The 18,176-nt window shown below is 34.7% G+C and overlaps 2 protein-coding genes and 1 long non-coding RNA gene across 5 annotated transcripts in view; 2 read left to right on the forward strand and 1 right to left on the reverse strand.

Annotated features, from left to right (window-relative positions):
* Nucleotides 1–7,669, forward strand: part of LOC136024908 (uncharacterized) — a 55,434-nt gene extending 47,765 nt beyond the window's left edge. For all 3 annotated transcript variants that reach the window (XM_065700471.1, XM_065700469.1, XM_065700470.1), the window contains exon 7: nt 5,803–7,669. In XM_065700471.1, coding sequence (XP_065556543.1) covers nt 5,803–6,003 — 201 coding nt within the window. In that variant the 3' untranslated portion in view covers nt 6,004–7,669. The remainder of the gene's footprint in view (nt 1–5,802) is intronic.
* On the reverse strand, nt 1,399–11,124 carry LOC136024910 (uncharacterized). Its single transcript, XR_010616955.1, has 2 exons — nt 11,085–11,124; nt 1,399–2,514 (listed from the first exon to the last, which is right to left on the reverse strand). It is a non-coding gene; the product is annotated as an uncharacterized LOC136024910 (long non-coding RNA).
* Nucleotides 10,653–18,176, forward strand: part of LOC136024909 (farnesyl pyrophosphate synthase-like) — a 30,176-nt gene continuing 22,652 nt past the window's right edge. The window contains exon 1 of the mRNA XM_065700472.1: nt 10,653–10,761. Coding sequence (XP_065556544.1) covers nt 10,705–10,761 — 57 coding nt within the window. The 5' untranslated portion in view covers nt 10,653–10,704. The remainder of the gene's footprint in view (nt 10,762–18,176) is intronic.

The following is an 18,176-nucleotide window of genomic DNA, read 5'->3' on the forward strand; positions in this document are numbered from 1 at the left end:
AAAGGGGCTGTCCCCTCCTCAACGTCCCGCTCTTTACGCTTAAGTTTGACTCTTTCTTACAGTACTACTTTCTAAAACAATAAAAAACTTTAGCGTAAAGAGCGGGACGTTGAGGAGGGGACAGCCCCTTTCATATATGGAATAATTTCTGTTCGTTTTAAGTTTTAATGTCGCTCCTTACTTTCAGTTGAATTTTTTTTTATTTAATTTCTGAACGTTTTTGAATTAATGTATGTTTTGATTTTGGCTCACCGCACATGGATAATTAAAGCAAAAATTGCAGATTATTGTTTTTTTTGGCTAAATGGCTTTCTCATAGTTTTGATCGGAAGATTTTGATAACAAAAAAAGGGGGCAGGAGGCCTAGTTGCCGTCCAGTTTTTGGTTACTTAAAAATGCAACTAGAACTTTTAATTTTTTACGAACGTTTTTATTAGTAATAAATATACGTAACTTACGAATTAACTTACGTAACAAATTCTATATTTGTATATTTTTATTACGTGCATGAGGGGGTTCTCCCCCTCGTCAATACCTTGCTCTTTACACTAAAGCTTGGATTTTGTCCCAATTATTAAAGAATGACCCCTGAATGACAAAGGCCGTAGAATAAATAGTTGAAATTACTAAAAATACTTTAGTGTAAAGAGCGAGGTATTGAGGAGGCGACAAAAGCCCTTATATATAAAAACTTTTTTTATGTATTTTTTCATTGTTTTCTTTTTAAATAGTGCTAGAAAATTCTGCGCCCCCTTCATGGAAGTTCTCTTCCCTCATGATAAACTCCTCAATATAAAAATCCTCCCACGTAACCCCCTCCCCCCGAATGCCCCCCCACGCGAAAAAGTCCCCTTAAAATATCTGTACAATTCCCAATTTTCATTACCATATGTAAACAATGGTAAAATTTTGTAACTTGCAACCCCTCCCCCGGGGACTTTGGGGGATTAAGTCATCCCTGAAGACATAGTTATTAGGTTTTTCAACTATGCTGAACGAAATGGCTATCTAAAAATTTTGATCTGGTGAATTTGGGAAAAATGAGCGTGGGAGGGGGCCTTGGTGCCCTCCAGTTTTTGGCCACTTAAAAAGGGCACTAGAACTTTTAATTTGTCGTTAAAATGAGCCCTCTAGCGACATTCTAGGACCACTGGGTCATTACAATCACCCCTGGAAAAAAAAATTATCACAAATCCGTGATCTGTCTTCTGGCAAAAAATACAAAATTCCACATTTTTGTAGATATGAGATTGAAACTTCAACAGTAGGGTTCTCTGATACGTTGAATCTGATGGTGTGGTTTTTGTTAAGATTCTATGACTTTAGGCGTTTTTTCCCCTATTTTCTAAAATAAGCCAAATTTTCTCAGGCTCGTAACTTTTGACAGTTAAGACTAAATTTGATGAAAATTTTATATTTAAACTCAGCATTAAAATACGATTCTCTTGATGTAATTATTGTTATCAAAATTCCGTTTGTTAGAGTTGCAGTTGCTATTGAGCCGGGTCGCTCCTTACTCCTGCTGACTCTGCAAATATTTTTGGCATCTGATACTTGAAGATGAAGCTAACGTCAGATGTTACAAAGTGACTGTTATTTGTTCACACCTTGTCAGGATGTGACAATATTTCATGATTGGACGGTATAAGAAAAGATTCAGTACTGAACACCTCAGCTGATGCCAGGTTTTTTAAGCCAGTCAATTGTTTTACTGCTGACAAGGAAGAACTGATTGTGGCAGGTGACAAGGCTCTTTTACACTTTCACGGAGCTAGATACGATGAATTCTTACTTGAACTCCGAAAACGTCTGTTCATATTAAAAGTAGCCAGTGCTGCTAGTTTTGTCCATCCTGAACGCTTACCACCTGCTATTGCAAACTACCACTACCACCGCATTTATATTCAAATGATGGAACGGCTGCGCTCAGTGACATCTCTAGTACCTGAAGACTGGGGCTAGAAACTGTCGTCGAGTGGTTATACACGCTATTATGACTGATATACCACCTGCTCCTGAAAGCCTTCTCGAGCTGAGTCACTTGCAGCTGTAAAGGTGACTGTGATACCCTTCGATGCCCTTGCAAAAAAGAGTGAACTTTTCTGTGCTCTTGATTATAGTCAGTACCATTGAACAAGGTGCTTCAACCTCAATAACCAATGTGATTAAGCCAAATTTTTTCTTTTGTTCAATAGCTTTTTAATCAAAATGAAGTTGTGATTCTTTCAAAGTCATAATAAGCGAAAACGAAGCTGTGATTGAAGTGTTTCTATTTGCTTTTTTTTATTTGGTTTTTACTTTCAAGCTTTTTTGCAATAATAACCAAATTTCTCAAATCCAAGGACGAAATTTAAAATGACAACCTTCTGATGTTCTCATCACACCTCAGGCGCATCCTAATCGCACTCCTAAGCACAGCGCACTGGAGGAGGTGAAAACAAGAGTGGGAGAGTCAAGACAGACCTTAACCAGAATTTGAAGAAAATCTTCTGTTCGATTTTGCTCTCTTTAATCCTGAAAAAAGAAGAAACTTTTAGCAAAAAAATATAGTTGTAATAAAATTGCCCCCTACCCTACCTCTAAAGTCAGATTGAGAATAATAGCAAGGTTCAATATTAGTTCATTTTTGAGTTCACGGCAGAGGTGCCATTTGGGCCAAATCTTGGGGTGGGCATGAACTCCATCTGCCCCCCCCCCCCCCGATTCACTTTGTGTCGCGTAATAAAAATCCGGGTTTAGCCAGCACATTGATCGAATATTCTAAGTAAAAATGCATTTTCAGCACCCGTGTGTTGCTTGGAAATGTACTGTAACCAAATGTGGAACTCAGCCACACTGACCTCTAAGATTAATTATAACGACGAAGAATACAATCAACGAGGTTAAGTGATTAAACTGAAAGTGGAAAATTCAACCAGACTACAGGCTGGCATTCCTCAGCGAGAAACTTTCTTATTTAAGTAAACAATATGTCGGAGAAAGTAACCTTCATTGTTATGCTGAAGGTTGTAACAAAAATCTCAGTGTCCCTTCAGCAGAAATTCAAGGTAACAAGGGGAACCGCCAAGGTTTCATCTTTGCAAAATCGTCAACAAGCTGGTTGTAGTCCAATTTTTTTAATAAATCCTTCTCTGCAAATATCAAAAGGAGGTGACTGAGACGATCATCTCCTGTTGTAGACCGCAGGTAGTTTTTCACTATTTCTAGGCTAGAAAACAAACGCTCATTGCTCGCTGTTGTCTCAGGAAGTGTGGCAGCAATACGAAGTACTTTAATTACTTCTGAGTAAGCCACTGGTAATGCCTGAAGATGGTCGACAATGTCTAGGAAGTTTTCCGGCTTTTTCTCCTCATTGAGCAAGAAACGCTTGGCAATACCATCTTGAGATTCGAGAAGAATGCTGTCGATATCCAGCTCGCCGTAAAGAGAAGAGAAAAACTTGAGCGGCTCTGTGTCCATAAACTTAGTTGAGCTTGGATCCAAGGCTTTGAGCGTACTCAGCACTGGCAAGCTATCTGTGAACCTTCTGTCAAATTCGGCTAGTAGACGGTCAAAAGTTTTGAAGTATATTTGCTTCATTTCATCCGCCAAAGTAGTAGTCCAATTTCCAGATTCGATGAAATTCTTTCCTAGCGTCAAATTTGTCACAAATTGTTTCCGATGCTTGGTGATCTTTTGAATTCTTCAAGGTCGTCCTTTCTGACCAACAGAGGAGGGTCTAGTCGCGGGTCCATTCACAGCAGGTACTTCATTTTCGAGTTCTGTTGCAAACTCTTTAGCCTTCTTGAAAAGCGATACAAATGAAGCATCTGAACGCAGGTCGGTGAGTTTGCTTCTTGTGACCTGAATCAGGGTGCGCGATCAAGAAATAATCAAGTCGACGGCGACGGCATGGAGTTGCTGAGACAGCGATTTCGTCACTCGCGTAATTGCTTCTATGTAGTGTAATTGAAAGATAACAAGGAATGATTCCATCAAGAAATGATAGGCCAGGAACTGAACTATTTTAGTCTATCAACTTAGAGGAATTACTGCAAATATTCAGAATTTATAATATTAATATTATCATCTAGGAAACGGGCATTTGACAGAACTTTAGAATTAGATTATGTATCTAACCTGCTTTCAAAGTTTACAATGGTTAATAGCAAATAGTGTTATTATTATGGCCGGCAAAGGACCCTTTTTGGTCGAAGCTTGGGCCCCCTGGAAAATCTGGTGTGGGCATCTGCCCACCCCTGCCCCCCCCCAAATGGCACCTCTGGTTCACGGGCGTGAAATTACAATTAAGCACCGTTAAAACCAAAATTAGCCCAATAGCGAAAAGGGGGCTTTCACCTCCCCCTCTGACCTCGCTTGGGTTGAAAGGGGGTACGAAATGATAAGATTCATCAACTGTGATGTCATTTTTGGTCACCTCGTACTTGAATTAACAGGAGACGACCTCTCAATCAAGAAAAAATCGTAGAAATTCAGGTTTTAGATCTCTCCCCTTTTCCCTGAAAAAAGGGGTATTTCTCCATAGGCGATTTTCGATAATTTTGTGTATTTTTTTAAGCAGCTTTTTTTGTTCACTTTGTGGCAAAAACATTCCTGATTCGAAATGCCGGATCTCTAAACCGTATTTTTACTGGACTACAGATTGCAATTGGCTATTGAATACTAAAAATTATAGGACTTGATTGCAATAAGCATATTGAATGTAGGGATAGACGTATTTGGTACTTTGTAATCGATACACATCACTATTCCATATGTATTTATCGAAACTCAGCATTATGGATAACCATCTCGACTCTTGTTGATACTCGATATGCAACGCTACTAAATCATAACATAATGTAACCTAACCTTCTACACATCGCTCATTGTCAATTACGCCCAATTCTCTTTGTGTTGTATTTATCTTTGCATCGTACTTTGTGTCGAGGCTTCCTGGTCTGCAAAAACAGTCATGAGAAGATAGTGTTTTATTTTCATCATTTGCTATGGCTCATAAGAGGCAACATAATCTGCTGACTACTTTTGGAGAACAGTCAGCTAAATTGCTCAAAGTTAATGAATATTTTTATATTTGGGGAGGTACTCTTCAGGGCATTACAATATTTTATTGTTTTTGTGTTTTAGTATGACTTAAACTACATTGAATGTTACTTAAATGTTTAAGTATTGCTGTTTATCCTTTGATTAACGTGAGAGTGACCTTTAACGTGAGTGACCTTGAGTAACTAGACATTTCGCTCTCTGACTTTCAATCTGTGAAGTAGGTTTAACTGAAAGCTAACTATACAGTAATTCATTAAACCAGTTTTTAATACAAAAGTAAGATGTGGATTTGATACTTTGTTCTTTATTGACGACATCCGGCTGTCTACCAACTTTGCTGTCTACTTGCAACTATTTTATAGAGCAAAGACAAAATAGCATTCTTTAAATTATCATTTCAATATTCAAAAAATTTATTCAGGCAAAAAACCCTAAATCTAGCCTAAATGGCTAGTCTTTAAGGTATTACCACGCAATTTTTGAGTGTTAGAAGACCTCATTAAATATCGCTTATAAAAACAACAGAAATTTCTGCTTGTAGTCATGGCATACTGTTGTCCTAGACCTTCCAGAATCAGTTGATTAATTCCCTCGGCTATAGTTTCAGTTCAAAGGCAGACATCTGTTTGTTTTAGTCTTTTTTTTTAAATCCTCTGGATTAGTTTCAAGGAAACTGAATTTGTTTTCAAAGGAAAATAAATTCAAAGTTTCCTTTCTGAAAACTTTCAGGAAAACAGTGAATTTGTTTCTTTCCAGGAAAACTATGGCATTAAGAGCAAAGAATGCCAAGCCATTGTCAAACAGTTATACATTGATATTGGAGTGGAGGAAGAATATAAACAATATGAGGTGGAAGTCCAACAAAGATTAAGAAGAGAAATCAAACTGTTACCAAGTGAGATCCCAAAAGGGCCGTTTCTAACTATCCTCGATAGACTTAGGGGAAGATGCGTTTAACTTTTGAATGTTGTAACTGTTGTAAAACTCTTTGGGTTGTTGTTCTTTGAAAAATGCATTTGCCCTCATATGTACATGAGATTTGATATTATCAATAATTGGTTTTCCCATTTACAGGAATATTTATAAGGGAGGAGCACAATAACGATAAAGGTCCTCCAGAGCCATTGCTGGAGTAGAGGACGCCAAATCGACGTTTCAGACTAGGCTCAATCTGGAAAAAAAATATGGAAAGGCTGTTTTGAAATGTTAAGGATGTCTGCATGTGATATTATGCTATAACAGATGACCTTGCAATTCAGCCCCGTTTAAATGAATCCTGCCCAGCTCAACCCTTTTTAACTGACCGATTTAGCTCAGCCCCCATTCTGCAAGATTCTAATTCAATTCTATCCTGTGCAATTCCAACTTAACTCAAAACAATTCAATTTCATTCAACTCTATCCTGTACAACTTTGATGTTCTCATTGAAATAACTCTAATAGCTTCTTTTCCCTATGTGGATCAGTAGCGACAACTGTATTTATTATTATTGGTGGTGCTTTTTTTGTTTTTAGTTTAGTGTTTTTCTTTTTTTCTTGTGTTGAGGATGCTAGTTTACATACAGCCGAAATATCCGCGTTGTTTTAGTCTTCAGCTCTTTTCTCTCTATTGGCCGCAGTCTCGTTTGATGGTTTTTTTTTTGAGTTTTATCTTTCTTTGTTGTTTCCTGTACAGCTAATGCCCTTAATCTCAACCTCGTGAGTATCAAACTCATTCAACTCACATTAATGCTCCATTAAATTTGAGATTTTTGTCAACCCATATTTGATGATAAAATATCCATCGAAAACTGATTTGTCAAGAGGGACATGTCTGAAAATACTTCGCAAAACACACTGTGTCTGATCAAAATGGAATTTATATATCTAAGTCCCTTAGAATAGCTTGAAATACGAAACGCTCACAGAATAATTTGCACCCCTAATGAACGAAGATGATATCATTTCAGTCAAACTTTTTTTCCTTGTAACAGAAAATATCTTGTTCGTTTATACTGTTGAGTTAATCAAGATTGTTTTAAATAGAAGTTGAATTGCACCCGAATTCAGTTTGGGATGCGGAGGTTGAGTTGATTAGCTTTAATTCTATAGAGTTGAGTTGGTTGCTTTACCTCGGGGTTGAATTAGAAAGGTTTGAGTCAAAAGAGGTTTGAACAAAATTGGGTAAATCTGACGGTAGAATAACATAGGATTGATATAAATGGGGCTGGGCTGAATACGGTTGAGTTAAATGCCTTAGAATTAGGTTGGGATAAGTTGAATACGCTTGAGTTGAGCTGTTTCGGCTTGTGGTTGAATTGGATATGGTTGGGCTGAATAGGGCTGAGCTAAAAAGGAGGGAAACAAGAAAATGAGGAATGAATCCAATGTTAGTTCAGTTGAATATAACCGTTTATAATAATTTTTCTATGATGGTTATTTCTTAGATAAGTGTCTTGTTTTCATCTTTTGTTACCTTTTTGTTGCCTTAAGGACATAACCCAATCCATGTTTTGTTTTAAGGACATAACCCAATTAATGTTTTGTTTAAGTAAACCAGGGATGGCATGCTAGTACGCAAAAGATTTATGCTGGTTTCGAATTTTAATCTTGTCATTTAGAAGCATTAAATGAATTGAATTGAATTGAAATGAAGAGCGCTTCCCATTCTTCAGTTATTGTGAAAAAAAGCTTTTTAGTCATATTCTTCTTGTTCGTAATAAAGTATTTGTTCTTGCTTGGGGGGAAGTTAAATTGTGGGTAAGGAGTGAATGAATATTTGGGGCTTAATCCTGTTAGGTTTAAGCTTTAACGTTATTCATTTACTTTCATTTGAAAGAATTTCTTCTTTATATATTTTCAATTGTTCATTTTGATATCATATTTAGGGTATTTCAATTATTACGGGAATTCTCCCCTCCCCCTAATCTCTCGCTTTCTGTACTGTAGTTAAAATTTTGTGTGGCAATGATTCGATAATTAGGGAACTTTTAAGTGTGTATACTTTGAGAACTAAAATGAAATTTTCCTAAATATGAGTAATTATGACGAAAATTGTAGCACCCATCCAATCCCTTCTATATGGACCTTTTACCATAATACTTTGTAATTAAAAATTATTGTTTTTGCAGTAAGAAAACAGTTGTCACCCTTTAGAAACCAAAATGTATTCTTAGTGTAAACACATTCTTACAACTATTGATAATGATCTGAAGGACCTGTCACTTATAATTTAATTAGTTTTTCACTAGAATATCCTTTTTGTGAACTTCACCTCTTTCATCAACATAAAGAGCCAGTGACTCTTTCCCCAAATAATGACATCGTGCTGAGTGAGTAACAAAAATTAAATGCTTGTGCTGTAGAAACTCCCCCGTTTTTTTGTAGCTTGGTTTTCTATTGTTTAGTCTTTACTTACTAAATTTCTTAATTTCTTGGTTTGTCTCTCAAGATAGCACTACAATATTGAAAAGTTGCTGATATAGGCTAATGAAATCAACAGGAATAGACTTACTGCCAAAAATAGGGCAAAGAGAGGTATTTTGAAGTTCCAGTAGCCACCTCTTTGCCTTCTATTAATTCTTTTTTTCTGTTGATATTCTTGGTGCAGCTGATGTTAAAATGACTAAATTTTTACTAGTGATTGGAAACCCAAATTTTATTTTCGAGTCTGATTCTATTCAACTGTCATAACTCCAAAACAGTTTCTAAATGTGAATTTCAAAAATAAATTTCAATGTATTGAGGGGCTCACCTCCTCCTAATACCTCGCTCTTTACACTAAAGTGTTTTTAGTAATGTCAACTATTTATTCTACGGCTTTTGTGATTCAGGGGTCATTCTTAATGAATTGGGACAAAATTTAAGATTTAGTGTAAAGAGAGAGGTACTGACGAGGGGGCGAACCCTCTCATATATGTAATAAAAACATGAGTATAAAAAGTTCTTTACGTAAGCCAATTTATAAGTTACGTATATCTTTTACTAATAAAAAGATTCGTAAAAAATTAAAAGTTCTAGTTGCCTTTTTAATTAACCAAAAAATTGGAGGGCAACTAGGCTTCCTCCCCCGCTCTTTTTTCTCAAAATTATGAGAAAGCCATTTAGCAAAAAAAAAAAAAATATGCAAATTTCGGTTTAATTATTCCTCTGCGGAGAGCCAAAATCAAAACATGCATTGATTCAAAAACGTTCAGAAATTAAATAAAAAAAAATACAAGTTTTTTCAACTGAAAGTAAGGAGCGACATTAAAACTTAAAACGAACAGAAATTACTTCGTATATGAAAGGGGCTGCTTCCTCATCAACGCCCCGCTCTTTATGTTAAAGTTTTTTACTGTTTTAAAAAGAAGAGTTGAGAGAAAGAGTCAAACTTTAGCGTAAAGAGCGGGGCGTTGATGAGGAAGCAGCCCCTTTCATATACGAAGTAATTTCTGTTCGTTTTAATTTTTAATGTCGCTCCTTACTTTCAGTTTAATCATCGACAAGCAGCGCCTCCCCGGCATAAATTCATGTGCAATGTATGCAAGGCAAATTTAGGTTAGGTGAGTTACAGGTAAGGTAAGTAAGGCCTACGATAAATATGAATAGATAAGTAAATATAACAGTTCAAAATAGGGATGAAACCGTTTAATCGACAGTGAAACAAATATAAATATTAACTGAATATTTTGAACACATATACAGTGTCCATCATCAGCAGTAAAGAACCGAAAAGGTCAAAGAGATTTGCTTCCGCTGTTGCATTGAAAAAAATAAGAGCAATAAACTATATGTGATGAGTTTATTGGGTATAATTTTTTTTTATGTCTTTTAGTTTTACTACTGATGATGGACACTGTATAAGTGTCCGAAATATTCAGTTGATATTTTATGTTTGTTTCACTGTCATTAAAAAGTTTCACCCCTGTTTTGAACTGTGATATTTTCGTGATGGAAAGGCAGTGTGGTCTTCGAAGTTATCTATGAATAGATAAGTACACGTGCCTGTCTTATTGGTGGAAGGGATTTGTACTCAATTTTGTCTCTGTAGAATATTCAGACTTTTCCATTCTTGATTTAATATGGGACTTCTAATCACAATTGTAATTTCTCTTCTGGTTCTGTTTCATATTTTGAATGCCTAACTTACATATTGCTATGAAACCTGGCAAATCACACACGATTTTGACCTGATTTGGTGCCAGTATTAAAATAAGATGCAAAAAAGGCTAAACACAGTCAAAAAACAAACCACAGAGTCTACAAGTCCCCTAACTTTGGCAATCTTTTCTTATCTAAAACTCGTATAGGTTGTTTTCTTCTTTCTATCTTCAATATTATAGCTTTGATTAACGAACAAACATATTTTGAACATTCATCTTTATTATTTTTAACTTTTTTTTGTTCTTTCACCTCTAGAAAGTAAAATTCGAATATACCCAGTATACACACCTTAATCTTATACTCAATTCATAAGATTTGCAAATGTAACAGCAGGAAAAAAAATGCACCTTTAGGTCACACAAAACCACAAATGAAGATATACAACTTAATCTTCAGTTTTCCCGTCTTGTTGTTTAACTTCACGTTTTATTTAGCCAACTATATTGTAATCTTATATCAAGGGATTTTCTTATCAGTTTTGCGGCTAATAAATCTATTCAAGATTTAGTCGCTGGTTTTAATTACAAGAGGAACTATGTTACCATCAAGGAAACTATTCAACGATCTTTTCAAATTTTCGATTAAACCAGTGGTAATATGATTTGAAACCTAATAACTTTTTGGAATATTTACTGATAGTTAAACCAGGCACGTATTCATGAATTTATTACAAGGGGGCAGGGGATGGGCTTTCGGGAAGAACACTCGATGCTTACGTGCTATAACGACCACACCCAGGAAGTGAAGTTAGGTTAAACATAATGAAATGTACCAAAATTTATGAAAATTTAATACTCTAGTAAAAAATTATGGAAACTACAACAGAGAATTATGGAAAACAGGCCACTTGGAGGGCATTATATTAAATATCTAACCTAACCAACTCTATATATTAAATATTTAATTAAAATATACCTGCATAGTAGTTTATCCCAATGAGAATAAGCTAATTATCTCCAAAGGCAGAAAGAAAAATCAGTATTACGCAGACCAAGAACCACAGTGTGGTTGCTATAACACGTAAGTACGCATCTCGGGAAAAAACGATATATATGACGTTACATGAATAATTCTTAATAGTCTTGTACATGACTCCTCTCTCCCTCCCCCAAATGTGTGGAAATAACCATGGGTTATTTCACATGGTTATATACACAGAAGTTTGCTAAATGTGATGATTTGTCTCGACAGTTGGTTAATAATCCCGATATTAAAAAAGTTTTTTTTCAAGCCTAGGACTATATCCGGGTAATACAGGGGAGAGGATGAGCTTGGACGCAGTCGAACTTGAACTGACTCTGAAAATCCTGTTTCTAGGGATTTTCTAAACCTTCAATATTGAAAAATTTACTTCAGAAGAGCCCATGCGTAAGACTATTACCAAAATAAATAGGAGATTAAGGGAAAACACCTGGATATTTTAAGATTTCAGCGGCTGACACTGACCCAAAAACCCCCAGCGTACGTGCCTGAGCCGAGTCATCATAATTATGATATAATAACGTTCCAATTTTGTTTATGCATGCAGGGTATAATAAAAGACAGACATTAAAAAGTTGGACCACCAAAACTCAGAATGACGAAAAGATTGAAAAAAGCAATTTCCATGCATCTCTGATCAAAATCTAGAGCACAGCACCCCAAGCGCAAAGAAAATTATTGCTGAAAAGGGCTCGTGGATGTTAGGTCGAAATATACATATAAAAGTGGAAAAAGTCACTTTACTTCAACATTATGTTATTGCTAATTTAATAGAAATATAAACATTAATACAATATATTTTAAGAGACGACGAAGGAATAAACCATTTTTTTATGTCTTCTGGAAGAGAAGTAATATTTACTTTTGTTTTTTAATTGAAATGCATTGCCACTTGCAGAATTAATTAGGTCACTTTAGAATCAATATAGGCTATTATCATTCTTTGCTGTAGGATAAGGATTACTTCTCCGTAAAGTTTTACTTGAAGGAGCCTCCTGGAAAATTTTAGATTTAAGGTGGTATTTTTTATGTTTACATCCTCTCTGCCAAAGGATAGGTCCTTTCAATTTTTCCAGGGGGAGGGTTTACATTTTGCAATTTTTCTAAATTATTTTGTAAAATATGCCTTTTATGAGAGGAAGAGTAAAGTGATTGGAAGTTCTGACAAATTGCTGCTGAGGAAAGTTCTTGGAGGTAAGTTCAAATTATTTATAAATATTCATGGGATAAAAGACGGTGGTGGGGGCATAATGAGTTTAGACAGAGGCCTCTTACTTCGAATCCCAGTTCCGACACTTTATTAACATTCTTCAATGCACACCTGCATGTTACGTAATGGGGAATGTTTTCTAAGAGACACAGGTGTATGTTACGTAGTAGGGCCGGTTTTCGCAGTAGGGCCAGGGTTTGTTTAATTTTGGTTGTTACGTAATAGGATGTGTTAGAGTCCACTAGTCAAACGGAGAAGTTTTATTAAGACGTTTTTCTTCCAAGACGTTTTTCAAGGCGTTTCAAGACATTCCAAGACGTTTGTAAGACATCTTTTCTTCAAGACCTTTCAAGGTGATTTTTTAGACATTTCAAGAACATTTTTCTTCAAGGCGTTTTTCAGGATTTCTTTGGCTGTCATCTAATGGGGAAACATTTACTTATGCTAAGTATGGCACAATTTAGCGTGACTTGTGTCTCCAGGACCCTTGAGGAAACCCCGCTTATAAGTGAGGAGGAAACCTACATGGGATCTTACGTAATTACGATGTACACGTGGGTGCTACATAATACTTTAAGAGATTTTTTCCTTCAGGAGTTCATATTTCTTCAGGATTCCATTTTTCTTTCAATGTGTCTTGCATTTTTCTTAGGGAGCCCTTATAATCTGAATATTTTTTGTCTGCATCAGGATTCGAAAAGGATTTTCCCTAAATTGAATGGAGCTCAAGACAAGTGTACTAGGAAGCCTTTCTAATATTTCGATTCAGCGAATACTTCTACATTAAAACCCATTACACGCAAAAGAACCCCTGTTCTCGCATACTAGAATGAATAAATAGATAGCGTATTCCCATATGGCTGCAATAATTGACATGCATGGCGGAAATAGATTACAAGAAATCGCTTACATTGGATCAGTAACTGTTTATTAATTAATGCTTTAGAGGGTGTATTTTTTGCATTTGGTTATTTCTGAGAGGTTTTGATGAAAATACTAAGTTTCTTTCAGCCAAGACTATGCATATTTCTATTGATCCATTAGAAGCCCCTGTAAGAAAAAAGAGACACATTTTTTGCATTTGGCTATTTCTGAAAGGTTTTAATGAACATACTAAGTTTCTTTCAGCCAAGACTATGTATATTTCATGCCAGGGTGACGATAAGTGGCTAGCCCACCCTAGCAAGTAATTCCAGAGGGGAAGATTGTTATTAGAGGTAAAGTTTTATGCACGCTATAGTTCACGTTCTAAAAACCTCTTATAAGCAGAAATCAAGAAGTTCCCATTTTTGCTGGAAGAAAGATCACGGATGCGTGTGCGCTGTGGGACAGTCTTTTGGCTAAAATTAATGTCAATGTAAGCCGTTAATTTTATAGGACTAACTGCACCTTTAGAAACGAAAACACTACCGTACGGCAACATTGCCTCTGAAACTCCCAGTTCAACACTCAGAATCACAATAGTTTTTTGACATTTTTTGGCTTTTTTGCACAACAAAATGGCTGGAAACGCCACTTTGCTGTGGGACAGTCTTTTAACATAAAATTTGTGTCTATGTTAACCGTTATTTTGTAGGACTACCTACATCCTTAGAAACGAATGTGCTACCGTGCGGGATTACTGCCTTTGAAACTCTAGGCTAAATAAGCATAAGGATTTTTGATAATTCTAAATCAATTGGCTATCTCAGAATTTTCAAATAATATTTTTTGGGACTTTTTTCGGCTAGAATTGTTGTTTTGCACTACACAGTACCTGAAAGCATTGCTTTGCTGTGGGACGGTCTTTTTGGCTAAAATAAATGACTATGTTAGCCGTTTGTTTTGTAGGAAACCGTAAGGCATTACTGTCTCTGAAGCTCGAGGATCAATATGTGTACAGTTCTTAAAAAATTCTAAATCCACTGACTCAATTCGAATTTACACACAATAGTATTTTGGACTTTTTTTGATTAGAATTGTTGTTTTGCACCCCAAAATGGCTGAAAATGCTTCTTTGCTTTGGGACAGTCTTTTTGGCTAAAATAAATGCCTATGTTAACCGTTTATTTTGTAGGACTGCCTGCCTTTAGAAACAAATGCCCCAGCTTGCGTCAGTACTGTCTCTGAAACAGGAGGTTCAATATGCGAATAGTTTTTCAAATCATTTGACTCTCAGAATTTTCAAACAAGGCCAATGTACGTCGATTTTTTCTTGGTGAAACTTATTGTATGTTAATTTTTTCTCCATGAAACTTGTTGTATTTTCATTTTACCTTCATGAAAGTTGTTTATATTGATTTTTTCTTCGTGGAATATGTTGCATATTAATTTTTTTTCTTCGTAAAACTTCTTCTATGTTATTTTTTTTCTCTTCGTGAAACTAGTTGCGTGTTGATTTTCTTTTGTTCATGATACATGTCATATGTTGATTAATGTTGAATGTTAATTTTTGGCCTGCAACCTGTTGCATGTTAATTTTTTAATCGTGAAACTTGTTGTATCTTTAGTTTTTCTTCGAGAAACTTATTATACGTTGATTTTTTATTTCCTGAAACGTATTTTATCCTCATATGTTCTTCGTAACAAACGGCACATGTTGTTTTTTATGTTCGTAGAACTTGTTAAGGCCTGATTTATTGTTCATGAAAAATTTTACCTTGAAACTTGCTGCAGGCTGATTTATTTGAAACTTTTTGCATATCATTATTGTTTACCTTGAAAATTTCTGCATGCTGATTTTTGTTCGTTGAAAAATGTTGAATGTCGATTATTTCTTCTGGAAACTTAAATTATTTTGATTTATATCTCCGAGAAACTTTTATATTTTTACTCCTTCTTCATGGAAATTGTTGCACATTGATTTTGCTCGTCGCGAAACTGATTTTGTTCGAGGAACTTGTTGCGTGTGGATTTTGTTCATGAAACTTGATTCATCTTGAAATTTTTCTTCGTGAAATTTATGGTATATTCATTTATTCTTTCGTAAAACTTTATTTAACATGACATTTTTTTTGAAACTTGTTGTATGTTGATTTTTCCTTCGTGAAACATGATGCATGCTATTTTTTGTTACTAAGAATCGCTGCATGTGTACTATTTCTCAAAAAAAATCTTAATGTAGCTTCATTGTTGCATTCGAGAAAGTTGCAATATTTTTATTTGTTCTTCATGAAACTCATGATTTTCTCTTTGTGAAACTTGTGGATTTATTTTTCTCCTCGTCAAACTGATTTTCTTTGAGATACTTGTTGTGTACTGATTATTGTTCATGAAACTTAATTTAACTCGATATTTTTCTTCGAGAAACTTGTTGTATGATGAATTGCTCTTTCGTGAAACATAATTTATCATGATATTATTCTTCATGGAACTTGCTTCATGTTGGTTCCTTCTTCGTGAAACACGAAGCATGTTGGTTTTTGTTTGTGAAATTTATTGAATGTGGATTATTTCTTCAAGAAACTTATTGTATTTAGATGTATATCTTCAAAATACCTGTCATATTTTTATTTCTTCTTCATGAAACTTGTTGCATATTAATTTTTCGCTTCGTGAAACCTATAAATTAATTTTCCTCCTTGTGAAACCGGTTTTGTTCTTGGAACTTGTTACGTTCTGATTACTGTCCGTGAAAATTAATTTATCTTAATATTTTCTTCTTGAAACTTGTTGTATTTTTATTTATATTTTCGTGAATCTTAACTTATCATAGCATTTTTCTTAGTGAAACTTCTTGCAACTTAGATTTTTCTACGTAAAACATGATGCATGCTGATTTTTGTTCGTGACACATGTTGTATTTGGAATATTTCTTGAAGAAACTTAAAGTTTCCTGATTCATGTCTTCGAAAAACATGTTACAGTTTTATTCCTTCTTCTTGAAACTTGTTGCATGTTGGTTTGTCTCTTTGTGAAACTTGTACTTTGATTTTCCTCACCATGAAACCGGTTTTGTTCGTGGAGCTTGTTATTTGTTGATTTTTGTTCGTGAAAATCAAATAATCTTGATATTTTCTTCATGAAATATGTTGCATGTTGACTGGATCTTTTGTGAAACTTAATTTATCATGATATTTTTCTTCGTAAAACATGTTGCGTGTTGTTTTTTTCTTCTTGAAACTAGATGCATGCTGATTTGTGTATCGTGATGCATTTTGCGATTTGCATATCGTGATGCATATTGCGATTTGTGCATGCTGATTTGTGTGTAACTTGTTGCATGTGGATTACTTCTTCGTGAAACTTAATGTATCTTGATTTATGTCTTCTTGCAACTTGATATATTTTTATTTCTTCTTCATGAAGAAATAAAACTTAAAACTGAGATTGTAAAACTAGCTCATATAAAACTTGATTATAAAAGCTGAGATATAAACCTGCCCATAACTTAGGTTGTCGTTACAGATTGAAATATTCTCCATCCTTAAAAGTTTATGCCATTCTCTGATTGAATCATACATTAATTATTGCCCTCTAATTTATCTCAACACATTTATGGTTCATCTGCAACCTCTTTGTATAATTCAAAATAAGGCAATAAGAATTCTTGGTACTTTTGTTCATCACCCTGTGAGGCAAAAAGATTTCTGAAACTCAAACTTAATATATTTTTCTCAATATACTTAATCTCAAACAACTGAAAGACTTGCATAAAGCAATATGGTATTATGATATCAAATCTTCAACAAATTATTTCTGTGATTTGGGTATTATTAAGACTCCCATTTTTCCTGCCCACCACGTCCGCTCCAAGAAGTATCGCCATCCCTCAATTAAATCAGAAAAAAACTAGATTCTCAATCAGACAGCTTAATCTAGTGAAAATGCCCCAAGTTTCAAGAGCTGATTTTCTTAGAAAAGACAAATTTCAAAAATATTTGTTTGTCTCTATTATTTGTGATTATATTGAATGTGGATTATTTCTTCAAGAAACTTATTGTATTTAGAAGTATATCTTCAAAACACCTGTCATATTTTTATTTCTTCTTGATGAAACTTGTTGCATATTAATTTTTCGCTTCGTGAAACCTATAAATTAATTTTTCTCCTTGTGAAACCGGTTTTGTTCTTGGAACTTGTTACGTTCTGATTACTGTCCGTGAAAATTAATTTATCTTAATATTTTCTTCTTGAAACTTGTTGTATTTTTATTTATATTTTCGTGAATCTTAACTTATCATGGCATTTTTCTTAGTGAAACTTGTTGCAACTTAGATTTTTCTACGTAAAACATGATGCATGCTGATTTTTGTTCGTGACACATGTTGTATTGGAATATTTCTTGAAGAAACTTAAAGTTTCCTGATTCATGTCTTCGAAAAACATGTTACAGTTTTATTCCTTCTTCTTGAAACTTGTTGCATGGTGGTTTGTCTCTTTGTGAAACTTGTACTTTGATTTTCCTCACCATGAAACCGGTTTTGTTCGTGGAGCTTGTTATTTGTTGATTTTTGTTCGTGAAAATCAAATAATCTTGATATTTTCTTCATGAAATATGTTGCATGTTGACTGGATCTTTTGTGAAACTTAATTTATCATGATATTTTTCTTCGTAAAACATGTTGCGTGTTGTTTTTTTCTTCTTGAAACTAGATGCATGCTGATTTGTGTATCGTGATGCATTTCGCGATTTGCATATCGTGATGCATATCGCGATTTGTGCATGCTGATTTGTGTGTAACTTGTTGCATGTGGATTACTTCTTCGTGAAACTTAATGTATCTTGATTTATGTCTTCTTGCAACTTGATATATTTTTATTTCTTCTTCATGAAGAAATAAAACTTAAAACTGAGATTGTAAAACTAGCTCATATAAAACTTGATTATAAAAGCT

Source organism: Artemia franciscana, chromosome 3 (assembly GCF_032884065.1).
Source record: "Artemia franciscana chromosome 3, ASM3288406v1, whole genome shotgun sequence".
NCBI classification, from domain to species: domain Eukaryota; kingdom Metazoa; phylum Arthropoda; class Branchiopoda; order Anostraca; family Artemiidae; genus Artemia; species Artemia franciscana.